Source organism: Gekko japonicus, unplaced genomic scaffold (assembly GCF_001447785.1).
Source record: "Gekko japonicus isolate JY-2015 unplaced genomic scaffold, Gekko_japonicus_V1.1 scaffold384, whole genome shotgun sequence".
Taxonomy (NCBI): Eukaryota; Metazoa; Chordata; class Lepidosauria; order Squamata; family Gekkonidae; genus Gekko; species Gekko japonicus.
In genome coordinates this window covers 806467-833026 of record NW_015175980.1, presented here as the reverse complement: position 1 = coordinate 833026, position 26560 = coordinate 806467, and the positions used below count along the sequence as shown (strand labels likewise).

General features: G+C 47.5%; 1 protein-coding gene across 2 annotated transcripts in view; it reads left to right on the top strand.

Moving 5' to 3' along the window:
- Positions 1 to 26560, top strand: part of POLR3E (polymerase (RNA) III (DNA directed) polypeptide E (80kD)) — a 55844-nt gene that overhangs the window by 853 nt on the left and 28431 nt on the right. The window contains exons 1-13 of one of the 2 annotated variants that reach the window (XM_015426203.1): positions 524 to 634; positions 2803 to 2884; positions 5843 to 5893; positions 7143 to 7220; positions 8867 to 8982; positions 12570 to 12652; positions 12887 to 12994; positions 14344 to 14393; positions 17109 to 17228; positions 18538 to 18623; positions 20650 to 20694; positions 21598 to 21689; positions 23383 to 23503. In XM_015426203.1, coding sequence (XP_015281689.1) covers positions 2849 to 2884; positions 5843 to 5893; positions 7143 to 7220; positions 8867 to 8982; positions 12570 to 12652; positions 12887 to 12994; positions 14344 to 14393; positions 17109 to 17228; positions 18538 to 18623; positions 20650 to 20694; positions 21598 to 21689; positions 23383 to 23503 — 986 coding nt within the window. In that variant the 5' untranslated portion in view covers positions 524 to 634; positions 2803 to 2848. Of the gene's footprint in view, positions 1 to 523; positions 635 to 2802; positions 2885 to 5842; positions 5894 to 7142; positions 7221 to 8866; positions 8983 to 12569; positions 12653 to 12886; positions 12995 to 14343; positions 14394 to 17108; positions 17229 to 18537; positions 18624 to 20649; positions 20695 to 21597; positions 21690 to 23382; positions 23504 to 26560 lie in introns of those variants that run through there. The other variant, XM_015426202.1, reaches the window with a different exon arrangement.

Below are 26560 nucleotides of genomic sequence, written 5' to 3'. Positions count from 1 at the left end.
TGAACTGGTTACTTTCTGACGTTTTCCAGCAATGATTACATTTTAGTTCAGGATGAAAATTCCTGCCTACTGGGGGAGGGTCTTTGCCTTCTAAAGCCCTGATTTTACTACACCTCGGGATGTCTTAGATGTTGCATTGCAAAAGCCTACTCAGGAGCGGATTTGGTTGTTTAATGCCTCCTGGGGTCACAACTGTGTGTTGGACAGGGAATGCACACTCTCTTTATTTATACTTTTATTTAATAAGCAGAATTGAACACCCTTTGCGCTTCCTTTTTGCTGTACAGGGTGGGTCACAGATGCAGCTAAATCTTGTGTTTGAGGAAGGTCAGTGGCTCATTGAGATCCCCTAGTCATCCTGAGGAGAAAATAACTTTGCTACACAAAACCTTGAGCCTCTAGGCAAGGGGTGGTGGTGGAGTGCAGTGGGGTCCTTAATAGATAAATTAGAAACCTCTCCTGTCTTAGTGAGAAGGTGTGCTTGCAACTTCAGTCCTTCTTTTTTCTTTTTTTAAAGGCCAGCTGCCTCTGCCAGCAGGGAGTGGCAGTGTATACCAAGGCCTAGCTAAGCGAAGCAGCTGCAGAAATAATCAGGCTGCTTACCAGGGAGTTTTAGAGTGACTCACATGGGCAGGTGAGCTCCGTGCTGATCTTTATTCATTACGTGTGTTCTGCCCGGAAAAGACTTTAGCCACTTTGCCCCTGCGGATGCCAGAGGTGAGGGCTCCTAAAAAGAGGCTGGTGACCCCCGCAGAACAAATCTGTTTGGACGGGCACTAGGAGCCCTTGCCTCTGGCATCTGCAGGGCAAAGTGGGCAGAATCTTTTCCTGGTGGGGCCGTTTGCGCTGTCAAAGTCTGCAGTCTGCGTTGTTGCTTCAGGCACACTAGCAGGTTGGGAAAAGTTAGGCATAGACTGTCATGTAAATCTTGGAAGGTGGCTCTCATATAAAGTTCCTAGTCCTTATGGGGTTTGTTGCATTAGAATCCATAATCTGCAAATTCCTACTTTATGTAATACTGGGGAATGACTCAAAAAAGCAAGATGGAGGCAGAGATGAGAAAACATGCAACCAAGAGAGTGCTTTTGTGTGCACCTCTGTCTTTCCCACCCTGTAAAGTACTTGTGTTTTGGGGTCAGGAAGCAATTTTCTCCAGGCCAAGTTGGCCAGGGAGCCTGGAGGATTTTTTTGAAATCTTCTGGGCATGGAGCAGGGGTCACAGGGAGGGGGGGTAATTGTGAATTTCCTGCATTGTGCAGGGGGTGGGACTAGGTGTCCCTGGAGGTCCCTTCCAACTTTATGATTCTGATTAATCTAGGTGGGTTAGGGAGAGAGAAAGAGTGACTGGCCCAAGGTCTCCCAGCAAGCTTCCATGACAGAGTGAGGATTTGAATTTGGGTCTCCTAGATCTGATTCTGACAAAGAAGCTTGGGGTGGGAATCATAAATTCATAGAGTTGGAAGGGACCACCTGGGTCATCTAGTCCAGCCCTCTGCACAATGCAGGAAATTCACAACTACCTCCCCCCCACCCCCCAGTGACCCATGCTCTATGCCCAGAAGAGAAGGTGGGACCATCCAGGATCCCTGGCCAAGTTGACCTGGAGAAAATTGCTTCCTGACCCGAAAGTGGCAATCAGCGTTTACCTGGGCATGTACGTTAGGGTCATGAGAACTAAGCACTGATGCAACCTTTCCTGCCCTCCCTCTCATGATCTGCCTAAGGTCACAGAATCAGCATTGCTGTCAGATGGCCATCTAGCCTCTGTTTGAAAACCTCCAGAAAAGAAGAGACCACCACCTCCCGAGGAAGCCTGTTCCACTGAGGAACCCTCTGTCGGGAAGTTCTTCCTAATGTTTAGCTGAAAAGTTTTCTGATTTAATTTCAACCTGTTGGTTCTGGTCCGACCTTCTGGGGTAAGAGAAAACAACTTTGTACCATCCTCTGTATGACAGCCCTTCAAGTACTTGAAGATGGTTATCATATCACCGCTCAGTCATCTCTTCTCCAGGCTAAACATACCCAAGTTCCTTCAACCTTTCCTCATAGGACTTGGTCTCCAGACCCCTCACCATCTTCGTTGTCCTCCTCTGGATGTGTTCCAGCTTGTCTATATCCTTAAATTGTGGTGCCCAAAACTGATCACAATATTCCAGGTGAGGTCTAACCAGAGCAGAGTAAAGCAATACCATCACTTTGCGTGACCTGGACACTATACTTCTGTTGATACAGCCCAAACTTGCATTTGCCATATCACACTGCTGACTCATGTTCAGTGTATGGTCTACTAAGACCCCTAGATCCTTTTCGCACGTACGTACAAGTCTCCCCCATCCTATAAGTATGCATTTGATTTTTCCTTCCTAAATGCAGAACTTTACATTTATCCCCATTAAAATTCATTTTATTTGTTTTAGCCCAGTTTTCCAGCCTGTCCAAATCGTCCTGTATCCTGACTCTGTCTTCTACCACATTTGCTACCCCTCCCAATTTCGTATCATCTGCACATTTAATAAGCATTCCCTCGATCTTTCATCCAAATCATTATAAGGTTGTTGAGCAAAACAGGTCCCAGGACAGATCCTTGAGGCACTCCACTTCTCACGCCTCTCCAAGAGGACGAGGAACCATTCACAAGCACTCTTTGGGTGCGTTCTGTCAATCAGTGTGTTAGCAGTTGGGGTTGGAGTGCGTTAGCAATTGGGTGGGGGTTACAGTGACCGCTTAGTTTGCCTGTTGGTGACCCCTTTTGGACACGGATTGAATCAAGAAAGTGATGGAATGTATTTTTTCCCCTTTCAGTTTCCTCTGACCCTCTTGCCACGGCTGCCTTTCCTTCCATGCTACTATGGCCAATGAAGAAGACGACCCAATTATACAGGAGGTAGAGTGATACGTTTCCTTCCACATCTATTTCGTTTGCTTTTGTGCTGATCAGAGAACATTTTGCCTTTTAGATTGATCAGCCACCTAACAATTCGGTTTTTTGCCAAATCGTCCGGCGTTCTAGATTGGAATCAAAGACCAGACTCCTGTGAAGGGCTTGCAAATTGCCAGTTGGTTAACTGAAGTTCAAAGGCTATCTTCCCGTGTTAGCTAATGCTTGGAGAGTGTTTGGGTTTCTTAAAAACAGTATCCCATCTGCCATAGTACTGTATGGATCCTATCAGAAGCCCAAAAACATCGGGGAGGGGTGGGGACTCAAGGGTGGAGCCTCTGTTTTGCATGCAGAAGGTCCCAGGTTTGATTCCAGACATCTCCATTCAAAAGGATCTGGTAGACCTGGGCCCCGGTCACACGGGCCAGATATCGCAGGAGGGAGGCATGGCTGTTTGCCCCGGAGCGAACTACTGCGTGGCAGCGGGATCAAACGTCCCGCTGACTTCCCGTGGTTGGGGGGAGGTGCCGATCATACCTCACTCCTGCGGCGCGGCAAAGAAGTGGATCGGCGGGTTTTTCCCCCCTTCTTTTAACCCAAGTATTCGCTTGCTCCGTTGGGTGCTTGTGCGCATCCGTGGAGACTTGGGGGGGGGGAAGCCTTTTCGTGACGGCACATGGGCAAGCGCCGGATGCCACGGGAAACGCGATCAGATGCCCGCCCTTGCCCCGTGGTTTCCGGAAACTAGTACCTCCGAGGTTTAGTATCTTCGGCGGGAAGCCTCGGGTGCGCCACGGGAGCTCTACGCTTCCCAGATGTGGCAGTGAGATCGCGCCTGGAAAATCCGCCTATCTTCCGTCCCTCTAGCATGCCTAATGCTCCATGTGACTGGGGCCCTTGACTAGAGACCATGGAGAACCACTGCCAGTTCAAGTAGACAGTGCTGACATAGCTAGATCAACAGCTGGACTCAGCCCAAGGCAGTCTTGTGTGTGTTCATGGTCTTTAACCCCAGGATCCAGGACCCTCTGGTTGATCGTGGAGTCCCACTTGTTGATACCCAAGTACGAAACACAATTGCACTGTGTCAGGCGTGACGTACAGAGATGTGGACAGTTTGTAGCTTTCACTATAGTTGCAGTCTGTGCTGGGGGAAAGGTCTGGATTCTGTTCACAAATGTTTTGAAGGGGAAAGTTGCTGACCGTGCATGTTTGTCGCATAGACCCTCCAGCGCAGTGGTCTGACAACAATCTCGGGACCCCTGAAGCATTGCAGAGTTCTCTCTGCTGGGGTTGGAAGAATCTGCTGCTAGTGGGGCATCATGTATGGGGATTTTATCTTCACAACAACCCGGTGAGGTAGGCTAGGTAGAAAGAGAACGGCAGGCTCAGGATCATACGGCAATCTTCATGACTTAACGGGCTAGGATGTGGGTCTCCCAGGTCCGAGTCCGTTGCACCACACAGATTCATGTGATATAAATTTATTTTTTACTGTGATACCCATAACTGCACCATACATATGTTTTGAGAAGAATCCCAGAAAATGACATGACCTTGACTTCTGAATAGTCGGTGGGAATGATTGGTGGAAATTTAGGAAATATACTAGAAGAGGCTGGGAGCTGCCTGTGGTGTAGTGGTTAAGAGTGGCGAACTCTAATCAGGAGAACTGGATTTGATTCCTGACGCCTCTTCCACATGACGCCAGCTGGGTGACCTTGGGTCAGTCCCGGCTCTCTCAGGGCTCTCTCAGCCCCACCTACCTCATAGGGTGACTGTTGTGGGGAGAAGAAGGGAAGGAGATTGTAAGTCGCTCTGAGACTCCATCTAGTAGAGAAAGAAAAAGGTAAAGGTTCCCTTGCTCAAAAGCCAGTCGAATCCGACTCTAGGGTTGCGGTGCTCCTCTCCGTTTCCAAGCCGAAGAGCCAGCGCTGTCCGAAGACGTTTCCGTGGTCATGTGGCCGGCATGACTAAACACCAAGGCGCACGGAACGCTGTTCCCTTCCCACCGAAGTGGTCCCTATTTATCTACTTGCAATTTCTTGCTTTCGAACTGCTAGGTTGGCAGGAGCTGGAACTAGAGATGGGAGTTCTCTCCATCATGCGGCACTCGGGTCTCAAACTGCTGAACTACTGACCTTCCACAGCCTGCAGTTCAGCGTCTTAACCACTTGAGCCACCGCAGCTCCTAGTAGAGAAAAGCAGGGTATAAAAACCTACTCTTCTTCTTGGGAGGAGAGACACAGAAAGTGTACCAGATTGCCCAGTATTTGGCATGCAAAACCCCCTCCCCTCCACCCCTAGGTTGAGTTACAAGTTGAGTTTTTTGGCATACCAGGCTTTTCAGTGGCTCACGTGAGTGAGCACACGTATACATGTAAGTTTTTAATCAATATTTTCCTTACTGATTCATTGTTTATCTCTCTGTTGCTATGAAAATACTTTGCTTTCATTCTTGAAGTATCTGCCCTAGTTTCAGGGTGAAAACAAGCCAGTGTGACATAAAAGCTTGAACTATTGGATTAGGACCCAGGGAGGTATGGATTCAAATTCTACCAGCCCTGAAACTATGTAACTTGGGGTCAGCAGGACTAGTTTGACAGATAAATGTCCCCTTGGGGCACCATGCCAATGGGAAGTGGTTATGTGGAAAGAAGTGAAACCCATCAGTTCGTCTTGGTGCAGTCTACATCACAGGGTTGTTGTGAGCATAAAATTCTGGAAGAGCATAAGAGTCAGGAAGAGAGCCAAACTCTTTTGCAGGGTAAGCCTACAAGCTAGAAACATGTTGAGTCCCACAGAAAGAGGGAAAACTCTAGGCTGAACAAAGTTCCAGCTTTGGAAATGAATTCTAAGACCTGAGAGAATATTTTACAATTTCCAAAACTCTCGCTATTTATGAATTCTCCACTAGTAGCATTCTGTGGCTTTCTGGCTCATGCATTTTTTTTCCTTTGCTAGATTGATGTGTACCTGGCCAAGAGTCTGTCGGAGAAGCTCTACCTGTTCCAGGTATTTTGAACTGACTTGTTTTTAAAAGGAAAACCCTGTAAAATGTTGGCTTTTTCTTTTGAAATACACCTGGGAACACGGAAAGTAACACTAGAATAAACAACACAATACCCCGTAAAAATAACGTGTTGTATTCTATATTGAAATCATTCTATCAGGTGACACTCACATATAACCATATGCTGCACTTTACATGCAATATTGCAATCTCAACTGTGCCTGTTTAAAGATATATCCAACAATAATGTCAGTATTGCCCTGACCTGGATAGTTCAGGTGAGCCCAATCTTGTCAGATCTCGGAAGCTAAGCAGGGTCGACTCTAATCTGGGAGAACTGGGTTTGATTCCTCCACTCCTCCACTTGCACCTGCTGGATGACCTTGGGCAAGCCATAGTTCTGATAAGAGCTGTTCTTGAAAAAGAGCTCTTTGTATACTGCTTATAGAAATCTAAAACTGCTTCATAGCGGTCCAACGGAGAACCGTGGATGTTCTTCCGTTTCAGTGTCCTCTTTCTCAAGAATCACCATGTATGTACAACCATCGGTTCTTAAAGAACTTCACCAAAGCTGTCTGGGAGCGTGCTGCTTCATTGACTGGAACTCACCCTCTTCTCCAACCCTAACCCAAACCCCCTACTGACTGGAACTCACCCTCTTCTCCAACCCTCTTCTCCCTAAACCAGGAAGTGCAGCAGCATTTTATACGTCATCTGAATTGGTGTTTTAAGATTTTGCAGGAAAAGGCACAGTTGAGATTGCAGTATTACTCATAAAGCACAGCATATGGTTATATGGGAGTGTTATCTGTTCTTCTTCACCCAAAGGGTGATTAACACATGGAATTCACTGCCACAGGAGGTGGTGGCTACAAGCATGGATGGCTTCAGGAGGGAATTGGGTAAACATACGGAGCAGAGGTCCATCAGTGTCTATTAGCCACAAGGTATAGATAGGAACTCTCAGCCTGGGGCAAGGGATGCTCTGTATTCTTGGTGCTGGGGAGGGGCAAGAGTGGGAGGGCTTCTAGTGTCGTGGCCCCGCTGGTGGACCTCCTGATGGCACCTGGTATTTTTGGCCACTGTGTGACACAGAGTGTTGCACTAGATGGGCCATTGGCCTGATCCAACATTGGCTTCTCTTATGTTCTTATGAATGATTTCAATATAAAATGCCACATGTTGTTTGTACATGGTGTTGCATTGTTTACTCTAGGCTTTTTCTTTTGAGCATTCTCTGCTTTGTTGCAGTATCCCATCCGCCCTGCTTCGATGACGTATGACGACGTGACTCACCTGTCAGCAAAGATCAAACCAAAACAGCAAAAGGTGAGTGTCTTTTTTGAACAGCTGGTTCGAAAGGCGTGTTTCGGGACAACTGAACTGTTCCGTCGTGCAGGGCAGTCACTGCTTGAATTCTGTGTGCCTCCAAATTCTGCGTCCAGAATAACAGAGGTGTGTGTGTGTGTGTGTGAACGTGAAGCTGACCGGGCTTCACCTCTGCTTGCAGGATTCCAGAAAGAATAGGCTTGTCTAGATTATCACGCGGGAACATGTTTGAGGGTTTGAAACAGATTGCTGCCTCTGGTGGAAAACGCCGTCAAGTTGCAGCCAACTCATGGTGACCACTCATGGGATTTTCAAGGCAAAAGATGAACCGAGGCGGTTTGCCATTGCCTTCCCCTGCATAGCGACCCTGGACTTCCTCGATGGTCTCCCATCCAAGTACCAACCAGGGCCGACCCTGCTTAGCTTCTGAGATCTGACAGGATTGGGCTAGCCCTGGCCATCCAGGTCAGGGGGCTGTCTCTGGTAGGAGAGGCTCAGTGGTACTCCCGCCTTTGGGACTCCTGAGCTTCCTATAGGAGAGTTTTATCTCACCTCACCTCCAGGGATCTCAAGGTGACTTGTGCGGGTGGGGAAAGAACGCAAGAGTTTTATCCACTACTCCATTTGTTGGTTCAGACTAGAAGGCAGGCCTTGACGCATAGCAGAAAAACATGTTCAGAGCTCTTGTGTTTTGCTCTCGCATCCCCTTTGACTTGTGAGAGCTAGAATCCTGAACTCCAACGTTTGGTAGGCCTCAATTCTTTCTCAGTAACTTTCTTAGTACACAGTTATTTGTTCATTTAGATATCTGTACCCAGTTAGTCTCCCCAGCTCAGAACTTAGAGCAGCTTAGAACAGGGGTGTCAAACATAAGGCCCGAGGGCCAGAACCGGCCCCTCCGGGGCTCTTGTGTGGCCCGCGAGCAACTAGTACGAGGGAGGGAACAGGAGACTACTTGGGGGAGTGGGCGGAGCCACTCCGATTGTGGCTTCAGCCTGCAGAACAACCTTGTCTGCAGCAGTCAGGCAGCGTGGAAGGTTCTGTTCGGTGCTGCACTGCTGGCTCCCCAGTCTGCCCGTATGGGTTTTCCTCTACACCCCCCTCTCAGCCCATGGGGACTTGCAGTGAGGATACACCAACTTGGAGCCTACCAGCTGCTGTCCTTTATACAGTTTATATCTCCGGTATCTGGCATTACATTTTAGGGCACACATGAACCGGCCCAACAAAGTGACATTTATGTCAGATCCGTCCTTTGTAACAAATGAGTTCGACACCCCTGGCTTAGGACATAAATTTCTCCTACATTTTTATCTTCAACAACAACCCTGTGAGGTAGGGTTGGCTGAGAGTGTCTGACTGGCTCAGGGTCATCTGGTGAGCATCTGTGGCAGTCGAGATTTGAACCTGGGTCTCCCAGATCTGTGTTAGACATCTGGCAGCCTGTATGTGGGCAGATTGAAAAACTCTGTCCTGGGAGATCTGCTCTACTAGGTTGCTGGTCTTCTCAATCAGATTATTGTTTTTATACCAAGGTAGCTACTCCCCCTTGCTGTTATTTTTGAGAACAAGCTCCCTAAACCAGGAAGTGCAGCAGCATTTTATACGTCATCTGAATTGGTGTTTTATGGCTTGTCGTTGCTCAGGTGGAGCTTGAACTGGCCCTCGATACTTTGAATCCCAATTATTGTCGGAGCAGAGGGGAGCAGATCGCGCTCAACGTCGACGGGGCGTGTGCGGATGAGACGAACACCTACTCCACGTAAGTGGCACCCTTGTTTTCAGTCACCCAAGGGGGGGCCTGCGTCACCGCATCGCCCTTCTGCCAAAATAACCCCGTGGTCTTTGCTGTATCTGTTGGAACTCAGCTAGCCGAAGGAGAACCGTCCCATTTTGATTGCTTGTTCTAACGTAAAGAAGTTTGGATCCGAGAGAGGCATGTTTCGGTGATTGATAAAAGCTCAGGCTTACAGCGGTGGCCAGTAAAGCCGTACCATGGAAGGAAGGAAGGAAATACTATTTTTAAAAATGTACGCGTGCATGTGCGGCTTTTGAGTGTTCGCTTTTCTCTCCCCTTTTGCTTAGTCTGATGCTTTCTCACCCTGCACGATGTTCACTCAGACTCCTTTACTTCCAGTTCCAAGGCAGCCAGGCTCGTTTTTGGTTCCCAACAGTGCAGGCTTGTCTCAGTCTTCTGTTATGTCGAGTACTCTTAATTGGTTAGTGAGGAATGACAACAGCCGAGACGAGAGGCAGATGTTCTTTGCATATCTGCCAGGGCTGAAAGAACTATCAGAGCAAAGCTTGAAAGCTGAAGGTCAACAGATTAGCGTGTATCCGTTAAGTCATGGCTTCGGATTTGTATGCGGATATAAAATTGGACAGCAAAGGTGTTGGATACACATGCAGATCGGGGGTTGGGGGGGTAGGGTTAGATGAGGGGAAGATTGAAATATAAAGGATGGTCTCCTGCAACCAAACGTGTTGTTGATTGTTGAGCCACAGGACATGAAGTCCCTCGCCCAGTTTTGATACAAGCACCAGCCTGTAAAAATTCAACACAGTGTAGTTTTGATGGCTAGCTTAAGGCCTGGTCTCTGGTGAATGCCAGTCTAGAATGCATCTTTTTTTAAAAAAATAAAGCCATCCCTGCAGGTATAGAACTGTCTCAACAAGCCAAACCCCCCCCACCCCCACCCCCGTGCTGGAACAGTTTCCCCCACTGTGCTAGTTTTCTGTTTGCAGGGAGTTTTCAATGTAGCACGTTTCCAAAAACATGATTTCCCACCTAGAGTCTGAAGTGGCGGGAGACTTTATGGCCTCATTGCTGAGGAGAAATATCAGATGTTTAGGGGTTGCCATCAATGTTCCCTCTAAGCTATGGAGTCTTGTGAGCAAAAATTCTACTTTGGGAGCTCCTGGCATCAAAATTATGAGCGACTGATTTGGCTACGGCATTAATTAGTTTGCTCTGGAGCCATCCTTTCTGAGCTAAGGCAAAAATGTATGAGCCAGAGGCTAAGAAAACTGTGAGCTAGCTCACACTAACTCAGCTTAGAGGGAACACTGGTTGCCATCCCCCTGGTGGGGCCCAGGGGATGCCCCACCCTGTGGGATGCTGCTGACACGAGGACGTCACTGGTAGTGACGCCATCACGCGGGGGCTGTCATGCAGTGATGCTCTAGCATTCGGGGGGCGGGGCGGGGGGGACTCTGGCAAGAGACTCCAGGAGAGGAGCCAGGAGTCCCCCGCCAGACAAAAGGTGAGACCTCGCTTGCTTATTTCCCATTGTGCCTCGACCCCCTGTCGAGTCTGATATCATATGATTTTAAGTGATATGGCTGAAGGATGATGGCCCGGTGCTGGGAGGGGAATCTGCCAGCAGAGGAAATGACAGACCGGACCTACTGTCTGCTTACTTCCATTGTCTTTTTTTGTATTGTAAGCCGTTTCCGGGTCCCTCCTGGGTAGAAATGGAGGATACAAATAACAAAATAAATATTAGAAAAAGGAGAGAGTTGGTTCCGGTTTTGGGGCTTTAAACGATGGCTTTAAAATCTGGGTTCCTCCGAGAGACGTGTGCCATGGATCGGGGATTAGGAGGGAGCGTGATGGTGCACGCTCCCCCATGGAGCCCATAGACAACGGGGTTCTAGCCAGGGGGCTTTGGACAGTACGTTGATCATAGAGACGTATGAATGGTGAGGAGACTCTAAAGTTTAGTTTTTTGTGGCTGGATTGGCAAGCTGATCGAAAAGCGGTTTTCTGTAGTAAAGGGCTCGCTACCCCAACTTTACAAGATCTGCTTGCTAAGAGAAGGGTTGGAATCTCCAATGAGCGTGTTGTTAATGCAACAAAAGGAAAGACTCTTTTGATCTAAGACGTTTAAGGAAGCGAAGATGTCCCTGGAAAAAAGGAACTTGGTTTATATCATGAATGGACACATCCGGACTTATAAAAACTAAAAGATAATTGAAGACAGAAGATACATCGAAGAAGAAAAACGTGTTCTTACTGAGGGAACATTGGTTTTAAAGATCTTGCCTATGGGGGGGGGAGTAAAGCGTAAAAGGAGATGCTAATTTTTTCTTAAGGGCTGTGATTATGTGTGTTATAGCTTTGGAATTACTCTCTGTTCAGTCAGATAAGCTGGTTTTGTCAGCAGAAGCGATGATTGGCGGGCACTCTTCATGTTTGAAAGTAACTGTATCAGAGTAACAACTATGTTTTAAGCAATGTAAAACCTCCACTCTTGGGTTTTTAGTTAGGTTCTTTTTACCTTCTCCTATAGATTGTAGGTTCTCCCTCCCCAATTTCTGTTGTAGTTTTATAGAAATGCAAATAAAAAAATTCCCCTTCGAGGGGCCAAAAAAAAGAAAGAAAGAAAGAAGAGAAGAGATTGGATTTATACCCCGCCCTTCACTACCCAAAGGTGTCTCAGAGCGGCTTACAAACTCCTTTCCCTTCCCCTCCCCACAACAGACACCCTGTGAGGTAGGTGGGGCTGAGAGAACTCTTGACAGAAACTGCTCTTTTTCAAGAACAGCTGTGCCAGAGTTATGGCTTGCCCAAGGTCATCCAGCCAGGTGCAAGTGGAGGAGTGGGGAATCAAACCCAATTCTCCCAGATTAGAGTCCGCACACTTAACCACTACACCAAACTGGAGAAAGTTGTCTTTCCGGGGGCAAAAGGAGGCACTTCCAAGGCGAACCAACAGGGCTCTAACAAAGGGAGGTTTGACTCTTGGAAACTCAGACCCCTGGAAATCTTGTTGGTTGTTAAGGTGCCGCAGGACTCGAATCTGTCTCTTCTACTAGGGACCAACAAGGCCACTCTCCTGGAACTATCAGTCATATCCCTGAAGTTGTCCAGTGCCCAAAATGCGAGGGTAGCCGTTAATGAAAATCAGAAGCTCTGTGTTGCGATCCGTATCCTTGAATAGATCTGGGAGGGTCTCATCGGTGAACAGTAGCCAAAGACACTGTTGCAAAGTGTGTGTGTGTGTGTGGGGGGGTGTCGAGTAGCCATCCCACAGTCAGCAACCCCTGGGAGCAGTGAGGGGGCAGGGACCAGGGTGTTGGCATCTTCCTGACAAACTGATATCACTTCCGGTAAAAAACTAAAATTGATTGAATGGAACACTCTAGGAATTACAAAAGCTCTATGGTAAAATCCTGAAACAGGAGATGTGGCAACCCTAGGGGGGGGGGGGGAACGTGTCCAGTAGATTTTGAGTGAAGGACTTCCTGGGAGGTATGGGCAGGAAGTATGTTTTCTCGAGCATCTTTTGAGTTTGTCCTCCCACAAATAATCACAACAGCAGCTTCCTGGTTTTGTTTTTATTATAGGAAGCTGATGGATAAACAGACCTTCTGCTCCTCCCAAACCACGAGTAACGTTTCACGGTATGCTGCTGCTATCTACCGAAAAGGTGACTTGGATTCTGAACCCCGCTACTTTAATAAGGCTCAGTGGCCTTTTTAAAATTTTTACAATTAAGCTTGTGGGGTGGGGGACGGTTCTTGCACCAAAGGGAAAGGGGGAATATTTGCTACGTTCATCCACCCCATGTTCCTGGCAAACCATCCGACATGGCTAGGTTCAACTGGCTTTTTCTTCCCTCGGAAAACTACAGCTGTGAAAATGTGACCCATTCTCGTTTCAGGTGAGATCCACCTTACCCCACTACACGGCATCTTGCAGTTGAGGCCAAGTTTTTCCTATTTAGACAAAGCCGATGCCAAACACAGGGAACGTGAAGCTGCTAATGAGGGTAAGAGATTGATGGGTGTCATCTTTCAACAGTGTAAACGGGCTCTTGCCAGCCTCAAAAAACACAGAGGAATTTTTTTTTATTTGTTTGATTTTTAGACACTCAGGGTGGTGAACAACATTTTATTAATACATTTAAGGTAAAGGTAAAGGTTCCCTTGCTCGAAAGCCAGTCGAATCCGACTCTAGGGTTGCGGTACTCATCTCCGTTTCCAAGCCGAAGAGCCAGCGCTGTACGAAGACGTTTCTGTGGTCATGTGGCCAGCATGACTAAATACCAAGGCGCACGGAACGCTGTTACCTTCCCACCAAAGTGGTACCTATTTATCTACTTGCAATTTCTTGCTTTTGAACTGCTAGGTTGGCAGGAGCTGGAACTAGAGATGGGAGCTCACTCCATCATGCGACACACTCGGGTCTCGAACTGCTGAACTACTGACCTTCTGCAGCCTGCAGTTCAGCGTCTTAACCACCTGAGCCACCGCAGCTCCATTTAGAACCAGACTAAAACAGTTAAAAACAATAAAGCCAATACAATTCCAAATTATCCCAGATGGCACTTGAAGCCAATTTATATCCTACCTCGCGGGAGAGAAGAGAGACGGAGGAGGCCGGGCTCAATGACAATCCGTTGCTGTCCTCAACCAGGGGCCTGGCAGAACATCTATGGGCCCTGCGAGACGGCACTGTTTATTTAATTACATTTATACCCCACCCTACCCCCAAAATGGGCTCAGGGCGGCTCACAACATAAAACCAACTAGGTCTCGCAGGGCTCGGATGTCATTAGGCAGAGAATTCCAACAGGCCGGGGCCAGGGCTGAGAAGACCCTGGCTCTGGTCGAGGACAGCCAGATCTCTTTCGGGCCAGGGGTCACCGGGAAGTATTTTTTCTCCAGTGCGTAATGCTCCTCTTCTGCGGCGTGGTTCCGACGATGCCCTGATCTGTGCTGTTGAACCTGGATTTGTCACTTGCTTCTAGAATAGTGTTATTTACTGTGGCGGCTGAACAGCTTCATAGTAAACGTATCCACTGCATTACAGTGGTCAGAGTGTTGGACTGGGATCTGGGAGAAGTGGGTTCAAATCCCCACTTGTGCCCTGGAAGCTCACTGTCTCTGTCTCTCTCTGTCTCTGTGTCTCTCTTTCTCAGCTTTACCTTCCTCACAGGGTGGTTGGGGAGAACCGAGTTGTAAGCCACTTTGGGTCCCCGTTGAGGAGAAAAGTGGGGTCTAAATAAATAGACCATAACTGTGGGAGCACTTCAGAAGTGAAGCCCCCTGCTTCCGAGCAAAGCTGTTGCTCAAACGGATCATGACGCTGAATTTTGTGTCTCCTTGTCTCTGGCAGCCGGGGATTCTTCCCAAGATGAAGCGGAAGAAGACGTCAAGCAGATCACTGTATGTCCAAACGATTTCTTCCAAATGTTTTTGGCCTTATGAGGCCTCCTTGGCCGTCTGCCCACCCCAAATGGTGGTCTCTGTAACTGCATGTGTGAGGTCTCCGGTCTGCCTTCCGTACCCTCAGTGCCTTCCGATGGCCTTCACAAAGGCCTCCCTGAGGAGCTAAACTTGTTTCCGTGCTGTGTTGCTTCAGACTACCGATTTTTAGGCTTTCGTGAAGGAATTCACCTCCATAAGAACAATAATTTCCTCTTGATGGAAGGCTAGTATTGTAGAGGAGACTGCCAGATCTCTGCTTGAAGGAGATTAGAAATACTCGTGGGCTAGTACAGGAGCCCCCCTTTTTTATTGAACTTGTGAGACTTTCTTGAATTTTTACATAGGGTGTTGGGCACAGTCTCAGAATGGCCATGTGGGAGGCAAAGCCAACCCCACACACACAGAGGAGGCCCAAGTGCAGGGGATAAGAGGAGCAAATTTTAAAAATGCACTGGGAAAGAAGAATCAGAGAGAGAATGAAACTCGCAGTGTAGTGTCAGCTGTCGCTGAAGTGTTGTTTTAAACTGCGCAGCCAATGAGATCTCGAATGGACAATCAGAAGCCCTGCTGGCCCCACCCACTTTTTGGCGGAAGCCAGGAAAGGTGTGGGTGGGCGCCCTCGGGCACCAGGTTGGGGACATCCCGGGCTAGAACTTTCTATTTAATTGCTGTCTTACATTGTGATTTTTAAATTGTGTTTTTAAATCATTTTCATGGTTACTGTTTCGTTTACATGTTTAGCCGCCTTGAGTTCCGTAAGGTGGAAAGGCAGCTAATAAATGCTTCAAATAAAGAGAACAGGGTATTCCATGGGCAACACCTGAGCAAGGCTGTCAAAATGATAGGACATTTGGGAGGATCGTTCATTCATGGGGTCGCCGTAAGTCAGAAGTGACTTGAGGGCACGCAGCACGGTGCTTGGAAGGCAATCGTGAGATGTCTGGGAGGCAGGCCCTTCAGCCTTTAGGACTGGAATCGTGCTTTTGGGAATTTCTTGGGATTATTAGGAAGGGAATTGAAAACAAATCAGCCAGTATCATAATGCCCCTGTATAAATCGATGGTGCGTCCTCATTTGGAGTACTGTGTGCAGTTCTGGTCACCACAACTCAAAAAGGATAGCATTGGGAAAAGTGCAGAAAAGGGCAACTAGAATGATAAAGGGGTTGGAACACTTTCCCTATGAGGAAAGGTTAAGGCGCTTAGGGCTCTTTAGCTTGGAGAAACGACGACTGAGGGGTGACATGATTGAGGTTTATAAGATTATGCGTGGGAAAGAGCCAGGTAGAGAAAGAGGTACTTTTCTCCCTTTCTCACAATACAAGAACTCGTGGGCACTCCATGAAACTGCAGAGCGGTCGGGTCAGAACGGATAAAAGGAAGTACTTCTTCACCCAAAGAGTGATTAACACTTGGAATTCACTGCCACAGGAAGTGGTGACGGATAGAAGCATGGACGGCTTCAAAAGGGAATTAGATAAGCATATGGAGCAGAGGTCCATCAGTGGCTATTAGGCACAAGGTATAGATAGGAACTCGGGGGCAAGTGATGCTCTTCTTGGTGCAGGGGTCTTCTTGGTGCGGGGGGGAGGGCAACAGTGGGAGGGCTTCCAGTGTCCTGGCCCCGCTGGTGGACCTCCTGATGGCACCTGGTATTTTTGGCCACTGTGTGACAGACTGTTGGACTGGATGGGCCATTGGCCTGATCCAACATTGGTTTCTCTTATGTTCTTTAAAATCTGTGGGTTCTGAGGACAGCAGTCAGCATCGAAGTTGTGACCAAGTGCTTCTAATCTGGCTCGTCGTTTCATACTATTCTGGTTTAAGAATGTAACATGTTTTGGTTCCTAGCACACCCGTTTTTGTTTGTAGTGTTCTGGTGTGGCACAGAGAGGGAGGGAGCAGAGTTATCCGCTGCTCAACACATGGTTTTCAGAGCTTCGTTTCTGCCGGCTGCTGATCAACATTATAATGCTTTCGCAAGAGCTACGAGAATAATACAGCTATATTATCACTTAGATGGCAATTTTTCAAAATTATGACACACTGGTATCTAACCCCCTTGCAGTTATCATATATTTTACATTATTCTCATCCCTGCAGTTGGAAAAAATGCAAGGAGATCGGAGCTTATCTACACTGCTGGATGGACTGCCCCAAAATTAAAATATTTTGGGAAGAAATATTAGAACAAATTAATAAATAGGAGTCCAGAATCAGTTCTTTCGAATCTTCGAAATGAGACAAACCTAGCACACAAAAGAAAAGGATTGCATTATTACTGCTTGCAGCAAAAACAGCTGTAGCATCAAAATGGAAATCGGAGCATAGACCCACACTAGGTTTATGGCATAACAAACTATGGAATTTATATATAATGGAGAAAGCAACAGATATAGTGAGACCAAAAGATACTAATGCTGGGTACAGTGAATTTACTGTTATATGGTTACCAATTCCATCATGTTTCTCAAAAAGAAATACCGGATGTAATAGATATCCTTCATTTATGGTAACTGATTTGTCTATACCTATAACTTCAGACGAATCTTTTAAATAAGTATATTGTATATAAGTGTCTTATGTGCTCGTTATGGTTATATTGTGATCAGTTTCCTACATGTTACCTTTGACTGTATTGTTATTTTTTAAAACCACATTATAATGCTTTCAGGTGAGGTTTTCCCGCCCGGAATCGGAGCAAGCCCGGCAGCGTCGGGTCCAGTCTTACGAGTTCTTGCAAAAGAGGCAGGCGGAAGAACACTGGGTTCACCTGCATTACTACGGTTTACGGGCAAGTGTTTGTATTTTCGGACTCTAAGTATTCCAATTTCTTTCTTCTTTTGGGAAGGTGTCCCCCCACGCTGACAACTTTTTACTGTTCTGAAACAGCAAATCAAAACAAAAATGCAAGAGCAGTGGGGGGAGGGAAACCAGTGACCTCAATCCCGACCCACGCATGCACGGGATACTGCTTGTTTTCCTGCCGTCCGCGCCGTTCGGTTCATCCTAGCGGAGACTGGAGAGATTTTTTTGAAACTGGGAGTCTGTAGATCAAAAGATGGCTCTTGCCGAAAGTGCCTGCATCATTCCATGCTTTTTTGGCTGTGCCAATTATCCCTTGGAACTTAGAGGGAGAATGGCCATATCCACACTGGCGGCTTGGCGCGATATGGTGCCGCCTCTAATTGAACTGGTTTAAAGTGTTGCGGGGCATCTCAGCCACACAGCACACCCTGCTGCAGGTTACCCACGGCGACATCCCATGGTGAAGCATCCACACTATTGCAGTGCCTCAGCCACAGAGCACGCTGCCAAAAAGATTCCAAAACTCATGTGCGCATGCGCACACATGCGCATATAGGCAATTAAAAAAAATAAGACGCCTCCCTAGCGGCAGAACAGATCTGCAGGTTCAGACTGCCAAATCCGTTCTGCGTGCGCTGCCCCGCGTTCAGACATCTGGCCATCCGCAGTGACTGCACGGGGAACCGAAAGCACCACTTCTGATGTGGTGGCTTTTTAACCTGGCTCCGAGTTGCCCTGTGACGGCATAAGTATGCCTGGGGAACGCCTGACAGATGTGCCTTTCTGAGTGCGCCCATTTGATCCGGAGGGGAGGGGTGCCTGTGTCGGGCCAAACTGCCCGTGTGGTCACGGCCAATGTTTAGCTTCACATAAAAGCAGCTTAAGTCTAGGTGGTGTGTATGTGCTTGCAGAAATTCCTTTGTGTATATATTATCTTTCTTTCTTTCAGCTTTCAGCTTACTACCCCGCTCTAACCCCCTAAGGGGTCTCTGAGCGGCTACAGTTACTCATTTATCCCTAACCTATGGCCACAATTATTAGGGGTGGGGACAATCCCTACCGGCACCCAGTGGAGGGGGTTTTCTCCCAGGTCGGCTACGTCGACTTCGGCGTCATTCTGGCTCCTTTCTGGCGGTCTTATAGGAGCCAGGAAGGGATGCCAGTGGGCTCATGAGCTGTGCTTACGTGAACCAGCAGGTTGCAGATTCTTAAAGCAAGTTTTCCTCTTGTCAGCCACTTGGAACCCAGCCTGAACCTCCCTCTCTCTCTCTCTCTCGCCTCGTTTGCTTCCCCAGGACAGCCATTCCGAGCACGAGCGCCAGTACTTATTCAGCCAGGGTCACGGCATGGCTGGGAATACTGAACTAGTTAAATCTCCAAGGTAAACCTTTTTCTTGCAATAACTTTTTGAAGACATTTGCTGGGGGGGGGCAGTTGTCAAGCTTGGGAGGGGAGAGAAGTGCCACAGGCACGTGGGAAACAGAAGCACACAGTGAAGGATTGTGTGCCAAACATTCTGCGGTTGCTTGAAAATGCCCTTGTGTACACAAACACTTTGGGAGCTCTTGGCTTAAGCCTAGCGAATGCCTTTTTAGTGAGCTTGACTTCCCTAAAAATAAGAACCATCTTTCTTTCTCCCCGCTTCTGGCCAGTTATGTTTTGACAACCCTTTGGAACATGTTTTTCGAAGGCAAAGCCAGCTATGGTGTAGTGGTTAAGAGTGGCAGACTCCAATCAGGAGAACCGGGTTTGATTTCTCCACTCCTCCGCATGCAGCTAGCTGGGTGACCTTGGGTCAGTCACAGTTCTCTCAGGGCTGTTCTCTCAAGAGTAATTCTCTCAGAGCTCTCTCTGTTGTGGATAGAGGAAGGGAAGGTGATTGTAAGGCGCTCCGAAACTCCTTTGGGTAGTGAAGGGCAGGATATAAAACCAACCCTTCTTCTTCAAACCGTGTGCATTTCCGCTCTGCCAAGGCAGTGAAGCCTTTGCTAAGAGCATAAATGCCTCCTGGAAGTACTATTACATGTACTTGTGCAAAAATCTTGTTCCTTTTTCAAGATTTGCTCAATTTGGAGGGTTTTACAGTCATACTAAGGAGCTGCGGTGGCTCAAGTGGTTAAGACGCTGAACTGCAGGCTGTGGAAGGTCGGTAGTTCAGCAGTTCGAGATCCGGGTGTGCCGCATGACTGAGTGAGCTCCCGTCTCTAGTTCCAGCTCCTGCCAACCTAGCAGTTCGAAAGCAAGAAATTGCAAGTAGATAAATAGGTACCACTTCAGTGGGAAGGTAACAGCGTTCCGTGCGCCTTGGTGTTTAGTCATGCTGGCCACATGACCACGGAAACGTCTTCGGACAGCGCTGGCTCTTCGGCTTTGAAACGGAGATGAGCACCGCAACCCTAGAGTTGGATTCGACTGGCTTTCGAGCAAGGGAACCTTTACCTTTTACAGTCATACTGCCTTTCATAGTCAAAAATTAGGCAGGAAAATTTATAAATTTAAATTATTTGGACATGCTGAAAAGACAGCATAGCAAACGTAAGTAAATTTGTGAGGACAGAATAGAATGCTGAAGTCTTGTTCCTTTTTCCCCTTTGACGGGGACAAAATTCCATTTGAATTTGTTGGAATTTCTTCAGATCTCAATACGTGGCGATAAGCTACTCTTGCAACACTGTGCAGGTGTTTGAGTTTCTTATGGAAGTGATAAGTTTGAGTAAAAAAGTGTAAAGTAGGTAAAGGGTTCCCTTGCTCGAAAGCCAGTCGATGGAGCTCACTCCATCATGCGGCACACTCGGGTCTCGAACTGCTGAACTACTGACCTTCCACAGCCTGCAGTTCAGCGTCTTAACCACTTGAGCCACCGCAGCTGAGTGTAGCCAAGCCCAATTTTTAGCAATGTAGGAATCCATTATCTAGACTAGGTGCTGTGGAGAACTTTTAAGCCAACAACACAAACTATAACGAAAATACTGTTGCAGAACATGTAACCTGCAGTTCAAGATGAACAGGGATTGCCGTGATCCCTGTGTTCCAGTCTCGCCTTTCATGGACTTTCACAAATAAGGGCTGGATTAAAAAAAAGTGTGCTTCGCTAAGATGTTCCTGGCCAACTGTCTTCAGCCTACCAGCAATGTCAAATTATTGATTTTAACTCCTCTTAAAATATACTTATTATTTACATTGTAAGCCGCCTCGAGTTCCTGTATGGTAGAAAGGCATTTGATTAATCTGTGATTTAAACATTTTGATTTTGTGTATTTTTGTCTTTTTATTTATATTGTAAGCATCCTTGATCTCTATAAGGAAGAAAGGCGGCTAACAAACGTTTTAAATTAAAAAATAATAAGATAAAGGCAGCCAGTAAGTGTTTTCAATCAACAGTGAGGCTGTGTTCTTTCTCTCTGCAGTGAATATCTGATGATGCTGGTGCCACCAAGCGTCGAAGAAGAGAAGTGAGTGTTCTTAGTTGCCGGATTGGACTCCAGCCTATTCTGCTGTCTGGGCAAGGCCTGGATTTGCAGTTCCCAAACTCCTGTTTTCCCCCATCCAAGACATTAGTATGCATCTGGGGTCACCCGAAGTCTACCTTTGCAGTCTCCGTTCTGGACCTTCATACCCTCTCTTGGCTCTTTTGGGCTGAAATCCACCCCCGCACTGCTTGTTTCATAAAGTGCGGCTGGGAACAGCTCCTGTCTCCAAGGAGCTTACAGGCAATCACTTGACATGAGGGACGTGAGAGGTGTGGGGAGCCACACAGAAGAAGGCCCTGCATTCGTTCCGGTGGCCTGGGTTTCAGAGGTGGGGGCCAATGCTCCCTCTAAGCTGTGGAGTCTTGTGAGCAAAAATTCTACTTTGTGAGCTCCTGGGATTAAATTTTGAGCCACTGATTTGGCTACTGCATAAATCAGTTTGCTCTGGAGCCCTCCTTCCTGAGCAAAGACCAAAACGTGTGAGCCGGAGGCTAAAAAACTGTGAGTTAGCGCACACTAACGCAGCTTAGAGGGAACGCTGGTGGGGGCCAAGAGGTTAGCATCACGGTGGACGGGGGCTTTGAGGATTTGGAGGAGGAAAGGGCTCACAGGCGTTCCAGGAGGAAGACCTAGGCGTAGGCGTGAGCGGTAGCGCCTTCTCCTGCCCTTTTCCATAGCATTCGTGCTTCCTTCTCCCTGATGGAGGTGTCTGAAATGGACCTGCTTCCATGGGGCAGCTCTGGTCTCTAGCACTGGGCCGCTTTGCTCTGTTGTATTCCTCCAACGTTGAGGCTGGGTGTCTTGGTTCCTTTGTGTCTCTGCTGGCATGCTCAGGAACGGCTGTGGGTTTGGGTCTTTGTAAACTTGTTCTTTTTTCATCTGTAGGCAGAAGCCGGTTGCCCCAAGCAACGTGCTCTCAATGGCTCAGCTGCGGATGCTGCCCCTCGCTGACCAAATTAAGATCTTGATGAAGAACGGTATGTCTTTTGGTGTTTAAACTTGGGAACTCTCTCACTGTGGGTATTTTGGGGGCAGGCCCCCTGACTTCCTCCCAAGGCCCCCTGACGCCCATCCAGCCCCCAGGCCCTCTGGCTCTCTGGGCCACCTGGAGGACTCCCCACCGCCGCCCCTTCCCCGAGCGTGGCTTGCTTTCCCACGTAGGCAAGCAGAGTGCGAACACTGCAAAAGTAAGTTTTTAAAATTTTGTTTTATTTTTTATCTTGTGATGTCCGTGCCTCCCGACTTATTTAAAGCCCCCCTGAATGACAACATCCTGGCTACAGGCCTGCCTTGGGGGTGGGAATAAGGGAGCTCCAGAAAGCCACCACTGAACCAGAGGTCTCCGGCTTTTTCCAGCCTGTGGCACCTTTGGAATTCTGGCGCAGGGTGTGGTGGGCGCCGCCCACAAAATGGCTGCCACAAAGGAGGCAGAGTCGGCCACAAAATGGCAGGGGGCGGTGAGGTCATGTATAATTTAGTGACTCTTCAACATTTCTGGCAGAAGCTCCCCTTAACAGGATGTCTTTTTAAGTGAACGTACCATTGAGCAGTATTTTCTTCCTTACGCACAGCTTCTCTTCAGGCAGGCAGGAAAGATCTTCATCCCGCTGCGGGGGCAGTTTGAAGGAGGCTTTAAAAAAAAAAAATCTGCAGAGCCAATCAGAAGCCCTGCTGGGCAAAAGCCCCACCCACTTTCTTAAAACGCTTGGCAGGCGCCAGGACAGGTCTCAGCAGGTGCCATAATGCCTATGGGTACCACTGTGGCGATCCCTGCATTCGAGCCAGTTTGCTGCTGTGAGACTGGATCCTTTGATTGCCAGACCTTCCCAAGTAGCCTGTGTTTTTTTAAAACAAGACTGTCAATCAAATGTCAGACATAACACTAATGCCTTTGCAATGAGCGACTTACACTGAGTAATCCACCTTGAGTCTCAGTGAGAATAAATATGAAATGATTTTGGTTGGGCAAAGATAAAAATCTAAAAGCAGGTATTGTTGGATACCTTTCCCTTATGACCTGGCCAGATACCTTGAGAGAGCGGGCAAGCTTTTGAGCTGGCCAGGGGGTTTTGTACCAGGCAGGATGTTCAGCAAAAGGAACATTACCCCCCTCCCCCGCCAAAAGGTTACCTGGGGGCAGGGAAAGGGGTTTTTTTGGGGGGTTATTAGGAAAAATCTCCCAAGTTTGCCATCTGAAAACAGAATACGGGGCGTGTCGCAGACTTAATTGGGTTGGATGGTGCTGGGTCCCAAACGGAACAACCCAAAGCTACACGGACTGAGAAGCAACACTAAAATAAGAAGGGCTGCTCTGATTAAAGAATGATCCAGGTGATCAGCCGTGTTGGTCTGTTTAAAGGATGCAAAAGTTAGATTCGTGTTGTAGGTGGAACATACAAGCTTGTAAACCAGAGAACCAAAGAAAAATCTGCTAATCTTAACGACCAGAGACTAATTCTAGGGCATGTGTGAAATAAAGATCCTGTAGATGCCAAGCTGAGAAATACGACCTGGTGGTTGGAGGACCTCAGCGTGGGGGCTTTGTTTAAAGAGACAGCACAACGCTTCAGTTATGCACAGCATTCCCCCCACCCCACCCCAACCCTTGCACAAGATTCTTCTCGGGATTTATAAACAGCGTTCTATTTCTCTGCTTTCCTCTCCTTCCAGTGAAGGTCATACCATTTGCAAACCTCATGAGTCTGTTGACATCTGGGACCGATCCGACTGCAGTCTTGCGCTGTATACAGCAGGTGGCGATGTTGGTGCAAGGAAACTGGGTTGTGAAGAGGTAATGTCTTTTGTTTTGTTGGTTTGCAAGGATGTAACAAAAAAAAAAGCGTGCCGTGCGCCTTGGTGTTTAGTCATGTTGGCCACATGACCACGGAAACGTCTTCGGACAGGGCTGGCTCTTCGGCTTTGAAACTGAGATGAGCACCGCTTTCGAGCAAGGGAACCTTTACCTTTACTTTAAGGATGTAACCCCCAGAGAACAACAGTGTTTGCATGTGTTTTTTATGCACAGGGGGCACCCCCACAAGCTGTGTGCCTGCTGATATATACAGATGCATATTTTGCTTCATGTATGACAACGGTTACAGCCGGTCATGGGAATTGTTGGGTTCACACATTCAGCTGAGAGTTGATTTCTGGGGAGCACCAATCCTTTGGGCCTTTCATATAATTCATTTATTTACAGTTAATGACCATCATTAACCATTACATATAGTTAGACCCAAATTAAATGAGAACCCCATCGGATTCCAACATATCCAACATAGGGTGTAAGCCAGGGGTGTCAAACTCATTTGTTATGAGGGCCGGGTATGACATAAATGAGACCTTGTTGGGCCAGGCCATGTGTGTCATAAAACGTAATGCCAGGTAGTATAAACTTTATAAAGGACACAAACACAAAGATTTTTTTAAAAAGTTAAAATAAAAACATGCTTTTAAAACATTAGCTCTGTAAGCTGCAAACCGACTATTGATTTATTAAATCTCATGCTTGAAGTTCTGAGTCTAGGACCCAGGTTAAAACAGGAGATGGCTGAGTGGTTAAGAGAGTCCGGCGAAGCAAGCTATGATGCAGCAGCAGCAGCAGCAGAACTGGAAACAGGAGATGGCCAGTTCCACTGCGGGCCTGTTTGACACCCCTGGTGTAAGATATTAGTAAATACATAATACCATTTAAAATATACATTAAAATCATTAAGATCATTCCAAAAGGAAAGGAGGTGGACCCCTATGTACGTACGGCTCTGTTACTTACTACAAAGCTTTATCACATAAGCACAAAACTTCGCTATTTTCCTGGTGATAGTTGGGTTCTTGTCTATTAAAAGTTTCTCCAAACAGGCCTTATTCACAAATGCACATCCTTTGGGTGTGAAATGACCCGGTGCCCCGGGTGTTAGGCTGTGCGGGTCGCATGCTATCAAGTCACTTCCAACTTTGAAATTTCTTTGGAAAAAAGACAAAAAAACCTTGTAGGCTTTGAGACATGGAAATTCTCTGCTGTTGCTAACAGGCGTGGGGGGTACCTTACAGTGCAATATGAAACAGAGTTATGTTATGTGCCGACCAGTCACTTCCAACTTATGAATTAATGACTTTCAAAATGTCCTATCGTTGCTCCGGTCTTGCAAACGGAGGCCTTGGTGGCTTCCTTGATTGAGTCCGCCCATCTCGTGTTTGGTCTTCCTCTTTTCCTGCTGCCTTCAATTTTCCCCAGTATTACTGTCTTTTTCCAGTGACTCTTTTTTGGGTTGTTGTTTTGGGGGGGTTTTTGCATTTTTTATGGGTATGTACGCATCCGGAAGTCATGGTGACCTCTGGTGATTGACCCCTACTGGGGGTCTGGGGGATTTTCAGAGAGGTGGCTGAATAAAGCCTGCCCCTGCCTCTGGTGTTCCAAGGAGGTCTCCCATCCAAGTATTTGCCGGAGTCAACCCTGCTTAGCTTCCGAGATCTGACGAGATCGGACTCGCCTGGAGTATCCAGGTCAGGGCATTTTTCCAGTGACTCTTACCTTCTTGTAAGACTAGACTAGAAATATTCTTGTAGTGAGTATAGCATAATGGCTGGAGTTTGGGACTAGAACTTGGGAGACTTGGGTTCAAATGTTCCTTACTGTGTGAGGGCGGTATAGAGACTTATGCATACCGCTCTGCTCCATGGAGATGTGATACAATGGGATCAGCAAAAGGAATCTTTGGTTCTAGTGGGGTGGGGCCATGGCTCAATGATAGAGCATCTGCTTGGCATGCAGAAGGTCTCAGGTTCAATCCCCGGCATCTCCAGTTAAAGAATGAGGCAGTAGGTGATGGGAAAGACCTCTGCCCGGTACCCTGGGAGCCACTGAGAGTCTGTCTAGACCAGGGGTTTCAAACATGCGGCCTGGGGGCTGCATCAGGCCCCCGGAGGGCTTCTATCAGGCCCGGAGTGGAACTGGCTGTCTTCTGCTGCTTCTTCCAGTTCTGCTGCTGCTGCATCATCGTAGGTTTGCAGCCCACCTGAACAGCATGCTCAAGATTGCAACAGCACAGACATTTTGATGCAATAATTCAGAGCAAGAGGTGTCAGTTATCAGACACTGTTAAATAAACGAAATATTGCAAGAGTGCTAATGTTTTAAGCATGTTTTTATTTTAAGTTAAAAAAAAATTGTGTTTGTGTCCTTTATAAAGTTTATATCTCCGCTCCCTGGCATTGCATTTTATGGCACACATGGCCCCGGCCCGACAAGGTCTCATTTATGTCAGATCCGGCCCTCATAACAAATGAGTTCGACACCCCTGGTCTAGACAGTACTGACCTTGATGGTCCAGTGGTCTGATTCACTCTAAGGCAGCTTCATGTGCTGTAGAAACCAAATCATTTTCCTTGGCGTTCCTGAGTTAGCACGCACAGTTTGTAGGCGGAGTTGCATCGGTACCACTCCTTCCTTTCCACTTAAAGGAAGCAGCCACTGGCCCAAGACTGTGATTGCGCTTTGCATTCCCATAATCCCAGCACCCTGCCAACAAAAGTCCGCATGGTCAAAGCAGTGGTATTCCCAGTATGGCTGCGAGAGATGGACTATAAGGAAGGCCGAGCGCCGAAGAATAGATTCTTTTGAACTATGGTGCTAGAGAAGACTCTTGAGAGTCCCTTGGACTGCAAGAAGATCAAATCAGTCAATCCTAAATGAAATCAACCCTGACTGTTCCCTGGAAGGCCAGATAATGAAACTGAAGCTCAAATACTTTGGCCACCAAATGAGAAGGGAGCACTCACTGGAGAAGACCCTGATGCTGGGAAAGATTGAAGGTCAAAGAAGACGGGGACGGCAAAGGGTGAGATGGTT